This window comes from Gossypium hirsutum, chromosome A06 (genome assembly GCF_007990345.1).
Source record: "Gossypium hirsutum isolate 1008001.06 chromosome A06, Gossypium_hirsutum_v2.1, whole genome shotgun sequence".
Taxonomy (NCBI): domain Eukaryota; kingdom Viridiplantae; phylum Streptophyta; class Magnoliopsida; order Malvales; family Malvaceae; genus Gossypium; species Gossypium hirsutum.
In genome coordinates, this window is record NC_053429.1 from 120412607 (window position 1) to 120426579 (window position 13973).

Consider the following 13973-nt stretch of genomic DNA (forward strand, 5'->3'; position numbering starts at 1 on the left):
ATAAAATATTAAAATAAAATTTTGATTGAATAGTAAATTTGAAGTTTTACTATTGCAATTACCATGGGTTCAAATCTTACCATATACATTTCTTTTTTACTTTTTAAATAAAAAGATTAATATACCCTCAAATAATATAACATTTTTTTAATTACATAAGGACATTTTCATAATTTCCTTTACCGAGTTGATAGTCAATTAACTCGTGACACTAACTTAATTAAGAGCTTAAATAATAGTATATTAAAATTATTTAGTTGGATAAACAATATGATTTTCAACATAAAAATTAATAGTTTAGAGATTAAAATCTTATCAATCACAAACAAAATTTTGAAAGAACAGTATGATTAAAATGATTCTACTCTAAATTTTGATATTTGACTCATTCGTCAAAAGTGTTCATCCTCAAATTCATGTTAAAGCCGAACGCTTGTAATAGAAGAGACCAACCGTTGTCAGTTAAGCTTGTTTTTGGCCTTTGTTTGTTGTTTCTTAGTTGCTGCCATTCATGCCATATGAACCAATTAACAAAGCTAGTCCTTGAAGTTAAATCATTTTTTCTTCTTTTGCAAGACATTTTCTAAAAAAAAAAACAATAACACAAGGCTTGATCTTTATTAATTTATAACATACACCAACAGAATAAAAAAAAAACCACAACCTAGTGGTAAAATTAAATTTAAATAAAACTTCAACATATTTAAATCAATCCTTACTTTTTCAATACAAAAATTTTAATCCAATCATTTCAACGAAAACAGCTTAATCAACATTTTAAATATACGTTAGAATTTAAGTTCACGCTAGTGAAACTAAATAAATCCGTTCATTTTGAAATTTCGATGAATTTAATTTTTGGTTAAATAAGCTTATGGCAATTTTAATCTATAAAAGATTGATCAATGGACAAAGAGAAAACACACTTGGGACTGTTAATGTGACGAATACAAATTTAAATGAAAACGTGAGGTAATAAGACTACAATCCAACTTTTCTAGTTCAGCAAACATGATAGAACAGCATTTCTTACATGGATCTTCTCTTAACTGTTTTTAAGACAATCTAACCAATTCCATATGACTGGTTGAATTACCCACCCGACATGTCGTTAAGAAATCAGTTGTTAGACTCAACCAAAATCTCTTTATTTTAATAATAATTCCCACCTAACAAGAGTGGACTTATTTACTTGTTTATGTTCTTTTCAGTCTGTCTTTTCTTTGAAAAATACATTCAAATCTTTTACATTTTAAGTCTACAGTTAACCTAAACTAAGTTCCTTTCAACAGACTTTGCTTCATCTCTCACGTCTCGACTATATCTTCCATTTACATTTTCATGGGGCTGACGTTGAATGACTTTGATAAATTATGAAAATTGTATTTAAGTAGGTTAGCCATTTCACGGAATTTATTATAATAATATGATGGAATTGAGTTCATCGAAATTGTTGAGTCAAGATTTGGTGTTGCATTCATTACTATTTATTTCTAAAATTTGTTATATTCGATGTCGGCAATTTAATTAATTATGATGATATTTTTGAGATATGGAAGTTTAATTTTGGAAATTAATATGTTGCATTGTGATCATCGGATTGAATAATTATAATTTTTTTTTTTATTATGGAGAATCGTTCGAGATTGTTTGAGATTGTATTATGAATTATTAAAAAAATTGAATCCCTATTAATTCACGTTTTATTGAATTTTATTAGCATATTATATATTTTTGCTATTTTGTAACTGTTGTTTTATAAAGGTTGCTTTATATTCAATCATTGTGTAGGATTTTTATCAGAGTATAGTGAGAGCAATTTGCTTGTTCATTAAGGAATTTATTGTATATGTGTAATTGAAGAGTAAACCTCTAATGTTTACAATTAAGGAGAGAATTTAGAGGTGGGTATTTGTCTTTAGGTACAATGGTGTGATTTTTATATTTGGGCAGTAATAGAGTATGATTCACTTGTTATATTTTAAATTAAAGATAGTAAAATTACTCATTGAGTTAGGTTCCGTAGATGTAGAAAAACCAAATTACATAAACAAACATTAATGTCCTCAATGTCAACTCACTGTGGCTACTATAATAAAACACTTCCATTCAACTTACTCTTTTTGAGCAAATAATAATTTTAGGTTCCAACATAAATGAACTCAATTTGAAATTCAAGGTTTAAAGTGTAATTTAATTTTCTGTTTTAACTCTGAACTTAGTTCAAGATAAAAGTTAAACTACTCAAACTAGCTCGATTAGGCTGTACTAAACTTGTTTACTTGGTAAAAATTAAGTTTTACTTCAAACTTTGACCAACCCTAAAATCATAGTATCCTAATATATACTTGACTTGAATAACTCAAGAAACTAAAGATCTTTTGTACCTTTAATATATATATACAAATATATATTAAAAAATCTCAATTTAGATTCAAATTATTGAAAACTTGAATTATTTTAGAGTTAAAAATGCAAATCAAAAGGGCAATAGTTAATTTAGTTCTAAAAAAATAGTGTTGACTTGGTTAATTTATCTTCAATCTAATTACTTTGAAGTATAAATCAAGACAACTACATGTAGTATGATTAATTTTCAAAGGAAAAGTTTATCATCTAACTGATTTAAAAAAAAATAGAAGAATTAAAAGGAATTATAAGAAAATTTGTTGCTCTAGAAAGAGAAAAAAGAAAAAGAAAATTCTTGTGAAGCAAGCATTGAAGACATAATTCAGTATTAATGGGCTAGTGGGTGCAACAACTCTGTTGCAGGTTTGAACTAAGTGAAAAAATCACCATTTTAGCCCAATCAAAACCTAATCTGACAACCTCTAAACAAGAACTCTTATCTTTCCTATAAAACCCCTTTTTCTCTAGCTCTGTCTCATATCACTTCTCAAGCAAAGCCTTTTGCTATCTAAGCTTTGATTAAATGGGGATTTTCAACAAGTTTTCCTTCATTCTCCTTGTCATTTTCCTTTCATTGTCTGCAAATGCAGAAGTTCAACGACATCGATTTGTTGTATGTCCTTTTACTTCTTTCTTTTAAGATATATATATATATTTCTGATAAATTGGTTTTCATTAGACATTTAAATAATAAACTTGATGTTGGTTGGTGAATGAAACAGATTCAAGCAACAAAAGTGAAGAGGCTGTGCAAGACTCACAACACCATCACTGTTAATGGCATGTTTCCTGGACCTACCTTGGAGATCAAGAATGGCGACACCCTTGAAGTTCAAGTTGTCAACAAAGCCCGATATAATGTCACCATCCATTGGTAATTTAATAACTGCAAATTCATTCATGCACGCATGCATGCGTGCATGCATGCCATGCACGCATGTCATCAGCTTAATTTCATTCATTTCTAGTTGTCATTTGCACGTTTGAATTACCCTAATCACTTTGATATACAGGCATGGTGTGCGGCAAATGAGAACCGGATGGGCAGATGGACCGGAATTTGTGACTCAGTGTCCGATTAGACCGGGAGGAAGTTACACTTACAGGTTTACAGTTCAAGGACAAGAAGGAACATTGTGGTGGCATGCTCACAGTTCATGGCTAAGAGCCACTGTTTATGGAGCTCTCATCATCCGTCCCAGAGAAGGCAAATCCTACCCTTTCCCTAAGCCGAAACGAGAAACACCGATTCTTCTCGGTAAAGAATCCTTTTCGTTTACGAGTACAAATGATTAAGATGATCAAAATGAAATGTTATGTTGATGAATATGATTATGATTAGGTGAATGGTGGGATACAAATCCCATTGATGTGGTGAGGGAAGCAACAAGAACAGGGGCAGCTCCAAATGTCTCTGATGCATATACCATCAATGCTCAACCTGGTGATCTCTACAAATGCTCCTCCAAAGGTAATTTGCTCCGAACCAATTGAATTCGTACCGCACATTTGGGTGACAAAGCCGATGTTATTAACTAATGTTTTCTTTTTTGCAGAGACTACAATAGTTCCCATCGACTCCGGGGAGACGAATCTCCTCAGAGTGATCAATGCCGCCTTGAACCAGCCGCTTTTCTTCAAAGTAGCCAACCATAAGCTCACTGTTGTTGGAGCTGATGCTTCCTATACCAAACCCTTCACCACTTCCGTCCTCATGTTAGGCCCCGGCCAAACCACTGATGTTCTTATCCGAGGTGATCAGCCACCATCTCGATATTACATGGCAGCTCGAGCCTACCAAAGCGCACAAAACGCACCATTTGACAACACGACCACCACAGCCATTCTCGAATACAAGTCTGCCTCTTGCGCTGCCAAAAAATGCAATGCACCCACTCCAATCATGCCTTCTTTACCAGCCTACAATGACACCAACACTGTCACGGCCTTCAGCCAAAGCTTTAGAAGTCGAGAAAAGGCCGAAGTCCCAACCGATATAGATGAAAGCCTGTTCTTCACAATCGGCCTCGGGCTCAACAACTGCCCACCCAATTTCCGAAAACGTCGTTGCCAAGGACCCAACGGTACACGTTTCACAGCGAGCATGAACAATGTCTCGTTCGTGCTCCCACGGAACTTCTCTCTGTTGCAAGCTCACCAACAAGGAATTCCAGGCGTTTTCACCACAGATTTCCCAGCAAACCCTCCATTGAAATTTGACTACACCGGAAACGTAAGCCGGTCGCTCTTTCAACCTGTTCCGGGAACCAAGTTGTACAAATTGAAGTATGGTTCAAGGGTACAAATTGTGCTCCAAGACACAAGCATAGTGACCCCTGAGAATCATCCAATTCATCTTCATGGATACGATTTCTATATCATTGCACAAGGTTTCGGGAACTTCGATCCTAAAAAGGATTCTTCTAAATTCAACCTTGTTGATCCACCTATGAGGAACACTGTTGGAGTGCCTGTGAATGGATGGGCAGTCATTAGATTCGTCGCTGATAATCCAGGTAAACACTCTTCTTCATCATTTCAATTACTACTACTTTTTCGTTTATGAAATAACCATTCATTTTGATTTTTGTTAATAGGGGTGTGGATAATGCACTGTCACCTGGATGTTCATATCAATTGGGGTTTGGCAATGGCTTTCCTTGTCGAAAATGGAGTTGGTAAATTGCAGACCATCCAACCGCCGCCGCCAGATTTGCCCATATGTTAAGAGAGTTCATCAGTTATCAGGCCGTAGTCAATGAAATTCATAAGCCCAATAACAAGGGTGATTCCATTACCATATATATATATATTTTTTTGTTATTAGTATTTTTCTTAATCATTTTCATAGTACTGTAGCATACCAATTCTTCCCTGCATTTGGGAAACTATTTTAATCCTCTGTTTCATTGGATAGCTTTGTTCTATTCCTTTTATTACAGAGAAACTTCTAATGATAAATTTCGAATCTTTAATTCTTATTGTACTTGTTTTTTCGATAGTGTTTACTAAGTCAATAATCTGAACTGTTACCAAAATATAATTATTTTTTAAACAAAGTACGGACTTCTTTTATTGAAGCAATACAATAATTTTGTATGAATGGGAATAAAAAATAAAAAACAGTTAAATAAAATATAAACCTTAGGAGTTAAAAAAAAAACATAAAATGAAAAGTATAGATTCCAATTGCAATTGAACTTTCTTCAAACTAAAAATCATAATATCAAAAAATTGTAAAGCTCCCAAATTCACTGTTGTCTACATTTGTTGTTAGTTGCAAACGGTGACAGAAGCATCTGGCAGTAAACAAGCAAATGGCAAGCACCCTGACCGTTGAGACCTATTTCGATCCTCCATCTCCCGCCATGCACCATCACCCTCAAACTTGACCCATCCATCACACCACCTCCGTAGACACTTTTCGTCGTTCGTCTTCTACAAGAAGATAATGATCAAGATCCTCTTCACTGACTAGCATCCTGTCAAAAGGAAGATCCATGCGTATCCAACTGCTGTTTGAGTTGCCCCTCGTGCAAACTGACATTTTCACTTTCATACATATAAAGCTCTCTTGATATCATACGTTTTTGGTGACAAATGAATGATAAGAGATCCCGACTTCAGAAAGATCCACGACCATCTGTTCACCCCCAATCTGCCTTCATTTTGCTACAAAACGATAGCATCCAGTCCGTGTCCACTCCTCGATCCAGTAGCAACATCCTGGACGATTGGAAGTTCACCCAACCCACCATGGCACTTGACGGCAAGGCTTCTCCTATAACCCATCCCCTGTTGTCCGACGCTGCCTCTCGCCTACTTGCCCCTCACTCGATTTACTCCTCCCCTCGTCGAAATTGATATACTTCCCCACCCTCTATGGACAACTTTTCCAAAATCGCTACCATAACCACTCAACAAATCGCCAAACCACGACTTTACCCTCTTTTTCCCATACGCTTGGAAAACCAAAAAGTTAAACAGAAATCCAAACTACCATGCTATATAAGTAAACATAACCGTGCCATAAAAGCAGATAAAACCATCATGAAAAAACGTTTCTTCCATGAGCAAAAAGTTCATGAAAACCTAAAAACAAAAACGGAAAAAACCGATCCTTCATTTGAAAACGCGTAAAGAAACTATAAGCAAAAGACGGATAACTGTTTATAAACTATATAAATGTGTGTATAAAAAAAAGTTAATATTAGGGCATCTTAATTTTTGGATACAACAAAAAAAAAGATTTTATTACCAAAAAGATAGCTGAAAAAACCTGAAACTACACAAATAGGTGATCTTGGAAGTGAGAAAAATAAGATTCGAAATCGCTTCTCTTTAACAAAAAGATTATTCATTAATCATTGAGCAAATGTTTCAAATTAAGGAACCATCCAATTAAATATGCCATTTTATAATAATTAGAGTTGTCTCTAGTAATGATATTTACCTTAACAACATTCATTACATCTAATAACCGCACTATGAAAAGTTAACTTGCAGTTGCATGCAATTCCGCATCATTTGCAGTTTAATAAAACCCTAAATCTCAAAACACCCTAAAACAAGCAAAAAAAAGTCAAAAAGTTTTCTTTTTTTTCCCTGAGAATCAGTATCAATGGCTAAAAAGTCTAAAACCCAAGGTGATGAATGAAACAGAGTGACTGAACCAATCCCAAAAGAGAGAGATGAAAGCCAAAAGAAAAAAGTGGGGCTTTAACTTTTTGGTAATGAAGTAAATAGATTTCCATATAAACTCCATCCCTGCTGTTTTTTTATTTGTTCATCTTACACGTGCTTCTAACCTACCCTGAAAAAATATATATATAAATAAATAAAAAATCTCATTTTATTATCAGCAAAATCCAGCAGTTTTTGGTGGCCCTATATTCTGCAAAACTCAACTACCAATGATCATCAATCACCGCCGTTCATTCACAAACACACCTTCCCATCACTACCCTTTTCTTGTTTCTCTTATTTACTTAGCTTGCCATCCCTTGCCTGCAACAGCAGGGGCCACTTCTTAACTTTTGAGTCATGCAAATTGCAACATAAAGTCATCAACCCAAAACCCAAGATTCTCAGACATATTTTATTTATAGAACTCCTCGCCCCCACTGTCCTTGTCTATCTTTTCACCTTTTTTTTCTTCCCTTTTCTCTTCCTTTGTTTCAGTCACTCACTCAGTTCTTCACTTCATTCAGTGTTAATGGTTGTCTCTCTGGAATCTGATTTTGTTTAATACCCAGATTCAGTTTTCAGGTAAATGTTAAGTAAAGACTTCTTTTTCCCCTTTCATTTCTGGTTTTTTAGATTATAATCATATGGTTTTCTTTCATTGATCTTCATCTTTTTCAGCTATGTTATAATTTTATTTCTTTTGTTTTCTCTGCTGATCATTGCATGAAATGGGTGGTCATATTCTGTCAAATTATATCCTGTTTTTTTATGGTAAAGTCTGACTTTCTTTTGCATTTTTTTACCCTCCCCTTTCCTTGTCCGTGATAATTGTATAGGATTTTTTCTTTATTCAGAAATATATGATTAATCCTGCAATTTTTCAGGTAAAGTAGGATATTTACTGGATACTGTTAATAGTTTTACTGAATTTTTATGTCATTCTTAAACCTGGACACAGATGTTTGTTAGATTACATATTCAATTAATGTACTTTTACCCTTCTTTTCCATATAACCATGAATTTGATTTCCAGAACTTGAAAATTGCTGCTTTTTTTTCAAGCTTTGCAGATATATATGATTCTGATATATTCATTTTACTGCAGAACATATAACACAATGAGGAAAAGGCATTTATATCATTCCGAGCATCCGTTTGATGAATATCGTAAGCATTATTACCTCCTAACAATCTGCACTTTCGGTGTATTTATTTTGTCTGTTCGAATGGGAATCCGACTGCTTGTGTAGTTTCCTAGTAGTTTATCATGTAACTTGGATAACAGTAGTGTTATGTCTCTCCATTTCTTTGGTTTTGTATTACCCTACTGATTTCTCGTGTATCAGCTTTCGAGGTCTTCGTCCAAGACTCATGGCAAGCTGTGGAACTCATAAGAATAAAGAATGGATTCATGACTTTGCATCTGATAGATGGTCAATATCTGATTGAGAAGAAACCCTTCTCTGATTTACGTGTTAAGTCTCGGAAGGCAACTTTGCCCGATTGCACTTGCTTTTTGAGGCCTGGTATTGATATATGCATCCTTTCTCGCCCTCAGGAGACAGAAAGTCTCGATGAAGAGACTCCGGAGCCTGTAAGTTATGCTTTCTTAGACTGAGCAATCCAAGCATCCTAATTTGAAAATTTATTAATTCATTTAAATATTGCAGCTTTTGCTGATATCTGTCATTTGGAATTCCTACATGACTCGAATTCTGTTGTGAGTTTCGGGCATTGTTATGTCTGACACAGGTATATATTTGGGGAATCCTTGGAGGATCATATCCCCGTACCTATGTCCAGAGTACTTAAAGAAAAATGAAGAGTCGGACCAACATAACTCTATTCTCTATTTCTCATCCCTTGCCAAGCTCACTGGTATAATGTCGGACAACGAAGTAAATTAATTGCCCTTCACAAATTAACTATAAGAGGCTCACTGTGGGCAAAATTGAATGCTGATAGGTCGTGTGGTTATCCAAATATTTTAATTCTAATTTCTTGCTAAAAGAACTATCATTTAATGCTTTACTTAGCTTTTTTTGACATAGATGATTCCTATTGAAAGTTGTGATTTCGGCATTCAATTTTGATCTAACGGTTCTGTTTATGTTTAGGTGTGGGTTGATGCTAAAATAAGTTCCATTGAGAGGAAGCCTCATGACTCTGAATGCTCGTGCCAGTTTTACATAAACTTGTATGATAACCGTGCTCCTCTCGGTTCTGAGAAAGGAACTCTTAGCAAAGAGACTGAAGTAATAGGAATCAATGATATTTGTATCCTCCAAAAGCTTGAAAAGAATGCATGTGAGGATCAGCACTATAGGTGGAATTTCTCGGAGGACTGCTCGACATTGAAACGAACTAAGATATTTTTGGGGAAATTCTCATCTGATATATCATTGCTGCTTGTTACATCTGTTTTGAAGCAGATTGCATTCGATGTGAGATCGGTGCAGAACAAGATTGTCTATCAAATTCTGGATCAAAATGATGACACTCCCTTAAAATATAATAATTATTTCCATGCTGTAAATATCAAATCTGAGAATGGTATTTCGGTATCCAATGTGGTCCAATTTGACCCCCTTGGAAATAATGAAACTGATGCAGTTTATAGTGTTGATGAAACCAATCAATGGCCAGTTTATGATGCTATGAACTTGCGACGCTCTAAACGCAGGTTTGTACAACCTGAGCGTTTTGTTGGTTGTGATCATCCTGGAGGGACAGATACTAGCTGGCATCTTACAGCTGCTTGTAGAACTAGCAACTGGAGAGAAGAGGGAGAGGAACAAGAAGCCGATATGAACATGCCGCTATCACACTTGTTATGCATCAATGCAAGTCCAACGGAAGAGCTTACCCTGTCTGAAAAAAGAGATACCATGTCCAAAAGTAAGAATGTATCAAAGGAGGTAAAATCAGATGTGACGACTCCGAGGAAACCAAGTGTGGGAAATCCGAGCAGATCAGGTGTGAAATATCCCAGGAGACCAAGTGTGAAAAATCCAAGGAAAGATGAAAATACTCTTGCTATTGTTCCTGTGTCTTCGGAAACAGGTGATCCAGCCTTTGGAAACTGTCATATGCAGAGAACTCCAACGAATTTATCAGAAGAGATTGAACAACTCTCTTTGCATTATTATAATATGAAACGCTACACTGCGAACAAGAAGAAGAAAATTCCTGCTTTAGAGTATCTAGATTATGGAACTGGGTGGAAGGGAAGACCTCAACCAACGAAAGCACAGAGTAAAAGTTATAGGTCTTCTCAAACACGAATGGAAGATTTTGATGAACTGAAAACTTACAAAAAGACAACTCTGAGTGCAGGTGCATACAATAAACTTATAAATTCATATATGAAGAACATCGATTCTACATCGGTAAAAGATGAGTCACACATCATTGACCGGTGGAATCAGTTTAAGGAAGCAACGTCCACAGAAATGAATAGGAAAACAGAACCAGAAGAACCACCAGTTGAGGAGGAGGAAGAAATGTCTGAAACTGAAATGCTGTGGAGAGAAATGGAAATATGTATGGCATCATCATACTTTGATGACGATGAGGTAAGAGTAACTGAAATTTATATAAACACCCTGTCGCCCCACCCCAACCTGAAGTATGTAGGTTTAATTGTTGTTGATGCATTTATACCTTTATACCAAATGAGGAAATTTTGTTTCCCAGTTAAGTTTCTCTTCTCCATGGTTAATTTATTTAAATGATTTTCAGGCTAGAGTATCCGCTGAGTCTCTCCGGAAAGCTAATGAAAATTGTCAGCATGAATTCAAATTGGATGATGAAGTCGGGGTTCTATGTCGTATCTGTGGCTTTGTTAGCACTGAAATAAAACATGTTTCTGCACCATTCGTAAGTCCGAAACTCAAGACTGCAAGCTTTTCCAGTTACTGCTTTTTTCTTTTTTAATGTTGTTTGTCCACTATAAGCACCGACAACACCATATCACATTGCATTGCCACAATTTTTTTGTTTTTTCTTTCTCATAATTGTCAAATATGTGGTTGTGCCGGTGTTGGTGTTGGTGTTGGCCACATCGATGGTTTGCCAATATTTGGATGTACCATCTTTGTTGCCATCTTTTATAAGCTTACTTGGGGAACTAGTTTCCTGCTCGCTTAACATTAGACCGTTGTCTCCTTTTTGCTCAGTTTATCGGACTGTGGCGGTCTATTAATTTATATTGCTCTACTAGATGTGTGATTAAATTGTTCTCCATTTTTCTAGCTGGAACATAAAACCTGGGTAGCAGATGGTAATTCGTGCTACAGAGATGAGACAGAGAATAAAGCAGACGGAGAAGAGGGCCTGAATCTTTTCTGTGATTACACTACTATACAGGCACGATTATCTGAAGAAAGTGACAATGTATGGGCACTAATCCCTGAACTTAGGAAGAAGTTACATTTCCACCAGAAACGGGCCTTTGAATTCCTATGGCTAAATATCGCGGGTTCTTTGATACCTGCACTAATGGAACCATCATCGAAAAAAACAGGTGGTTGTGTAGTTTCTCATTCACCGGGATCTGGGAAAACTTTTCTCATTATTGCATTTCTTGCTAGCTACTTGAAGTTATTCCCAGGAAAGCGGCCTTTGGTCCTTGCTCCAAAGACAACTCTATATACTTGGTACAAGGAATTTATCAAGTGGGAAATCCCTGTGCCCGTTCATTTAATTCATGGCCGTAGAAGTTATAGAGTCTTCAAGAAGAATGCAGTGAAGTTTCATGGAGTTCCGAGACCTAGTCAAGATGTTATGCACGTTTTGGATTGTCTAGATAAAATACAAAAGTGGCATGCTCAACCAAGTGTTCTTGTCATGGGCTACACTTCGTTCTTGACGTTAATGCGAGAAGATTCGAAGTTTGAGCACAGAAAATTTATGGCTAAGGTTCTGCGTGAAAGTCCGGGGCTCCTGGTATTGGACGAAGGGCACAACCCTCGAAGTACTAAATCGAGATTGAGAAAGGTTTTGATGAAAGTTGAGACAGATCTGAGGATATTGCTTTCAGGTACATTGTTTCAGAACAACTTCTGTGAATATTTTAACACCCTGTGCCTTGCAAGACCGAAATTCGTGTTTGAAGTTTTGCGGCGATTAGACCCTAAATACAAGAGAAAGAAGAGGTTCGACAAAGCTCGCAATTTGTTAGAAAACCGAGCAAGAAAACTCTTCCTAGACAAAATTGCCAGGAAGATCGATGCTAGCGTCGGAGAAGAGAGGATGGAAGGTCTTAACATGTTGAGGAAAATCACCAACGGGTTTATTGACGTGTACGAAGGTGGGAATTTTGACTGCCTCCCTGGTTTACAAATTTACACCTTAATGATGAACTCAACAGACATACAACATGAGATTTTGGTAAAACTCCACAAAATAATGTCTACATATACTGGCTATCCATTGGAATTGGAGCTTTTGATAACGCTAGCATCGATACATCCTAGTTTGGTCCGGACTTCAAACTGTAGTGCTAAATTTTTCAGTACAGAAGAGTTGCTGGAACTTGAGAAGATCAAATTCGATTTTAGAAAAGGTTCCAAGGTGATGTTTGTTTTGAACCTTGTTTATCGAATCATCAAGAATGAAAAGGTTCTCATCTTCTGCCACAATATTGCCCCCATTTATTTGCTTGCGGAAATGTTTGAGAGAATCTTCCGATGGCGAAAGGGTAGAGAAATATTGGTCCTTACAGGAGACTTGGAGCTATTCGAGAGAGGAAGAGTGATGGACAAGTTTGAGGAACCAGGTGGTGCTTCAAGGGTACTTCTCGCTTCAATTACTGCATGTGCTGAAGGCATTAGTTTGACAGCTGCATCCCGGGTGATTTTGTTGGATTCGGAATGGAACCCTTCCAAGACAAAGCAGGCTATTGCACGGGCTTTCCGGCCTGGTCAGCAAAAGGTTGTTTATGTGTATCAGCTGTTGGCAACTGGCACGCTCGAAGAGGACAAGTATCGTAGGACCACATGGAAAGAATGGGTATCCAGTATGATTTTTAGCGAAGCATTCGTGGAAGATCCGTCTCAGTGGCAAGCAGAAAAGATCGAAGATGATGTATTGAGAGAGATAGTTGCAGAGGACAAAGTTAAGTCATTTCATATGATAATGAAAAACGAAAAGGCTTCTACAGGTTGATGATCAGAGACTAGCTTCCCACCACAGTAATAACTGTAAGAAACTTGTCATCTTCTGTTACAAATTAATTACTCCCTGCATGCATGCATGCATATGTATATATCTATTTTTTATGCATGAATATGTACACTGGATTCATGGAAAGACTGTACAGTGAATCAAAACTGCAACCTTTTCTACAGCTTAATTAATTGGTTTTTTTTTTTTTTTCGTTTTCGTAGTTAGCAAGTCTAGGGAGGAGGGACTCAGACCTCGAGACTTGATGTTTAAGGAGAGAGAGCAACAGGTAGGCCAAACTTGGATTGTTTTCTCTTCAGCTTGCTTGTATTATGTTTTATAATTGTGCTTTCTACAGGTAACAACTTTTTAACTTGTAAAATGGCACAACTTTCCTGCTGTCTCATAGTTCCCTTCTTTCAAAGATAACTTTTTTGCTTTGATTTTTTTTTTCCTTAAAGCATCCATGTATCCTATAGATGAACATGGACGTGGAGATATGATCCTTTAAATGCATGAAAATCGTATCGGAAGCAATGCCATCTAAAAATAATGTTTGTAAAGTGAGAGTAGTACTAGGAATGCCACTATAAAAAGGTTTTCTTATACTCTACTTAATCATATAGAAAGAGATTAAGAAATGTTAAATGTCAAAAACAATGGGTAGGCATGGGGGATTGGAGCTTGAAACCAGGGATATTGTAACCCTTTTT

At 36.1% G+C, this 13973-nt stretch overlaps 2 protein-coding genes across 3 annotated transcripts; both read left to right on the forward strand.

The window, feature by feature from the left end:
* Nucleotides 1-2879: 2879 nt before the first annotated feature.
* LOC107962127 (laccase-5) lies at nt 2880-5390 on the forward strand. Its single transcript, XM_016898371.2, has 6 exons — nt 2880-3022; nt 3132-3283; nt 3423-3667; nt 3752-3880; nt 3966-4925; nt 5007-5390. The coding sequence occupies exons 1-6, from the start codon at nt 2933-2935 to the stop codon at nt 5135-5137; spliced, it is 1707 nt and encodes a 568-aa protein (XP_016753860.2). The 5' UTR covers nt 2880-2932; the 3' UTR covers nt 5138-5390.
* A 1907-nt stretch (nt 5391-7297) lies between these two features.
* LOC107962126 (SNF2 domain-containing protein CLASSY 1) lies at nt 7298-13703 on the forward strand. Of its 2 annotated transcripts, XM_016898370.2 has the most exons (7): nt 7298-7677; nt 8201-8262; nt 8442-8689; nt 9213-10670; nt 10837-10974; nt 11350-13298; nt 13485-13703. In XM_016898370.2, exons 2-6 carry the CDS (start codon nt 8214-8216, stop codon nt 13261-13263), a joined length of 3807 nt encoding a protein of 1268 aa, XP_016753859.1. In that variant the 5' UTR covers nt 7298-7677; nt 8201-8213; the 3' UTR covers nt 13264-13298; nt 13485-13703. The 2 variants fall into 2 exon arrangements, with proteins under 2 accessions (XP_016753859.1, XP_040971966.1); XM_041116032.1 differs by lacking the exons at nt 7298-7677; nt 8201-8262; nt 8442-8689 and adding an exon at nt 8830-8973.
* The last annotated feature ends 270 nt before the right edge of the window (nt 13704-13973 follow it).

What these genes read in the sequence shown, in the direction of transcription:
- LOC107962127 (XM_016898371.2), top strand. Translation starts at nt 2,933, where the DNA reads ATGGGGATTTTCAACAAGTTTTCCTTCATTCTCCTTGTCATTTTCCTT. An exon ending in TTCAACGACATCGATTTGTT is followed by an intron (nt 3,023 to 3,131) that starts GTATGTCCTTTT and finishes TGAATGAAACAG; the next exon opens with ATTCAAGCAACAAAAGTGAA. An exon ending in ATTCGTCGCTGATAATCCAG is followed by an intron (nt 4,926 to 5,006) that starts GTAAACACTCTT and finishes TTTTGTTAATAG; the next exon opens with GGGTGTGGATAATGCACTGT.
- LOC107962126 (XM_016898370.2), top strand. Translation starts at nt 8,214, where the DNA reads ATGAGGAAAAGGCATTTATATCATTCCGAGCATCCGTTTGATGAATAT. An exon ending in GCATCCGTTTGATGAATATC is followed by an intron (nt 8,263 to 8,441) that starts GTAAGCATTATT and finishes CTCGTGTATCAG; the next exon opens with CTTTCGAGGTCTTCGTCCAA. An exon ending in ATGAAGAGACTCCGGAGCCT is followed by an intron (nt 8,690 to 9,212) that starts GTAAGTTATGCT and finishes GTTTATGTTTAG; the next exon opens with GTGTGGGTTGATGCTAAAAT.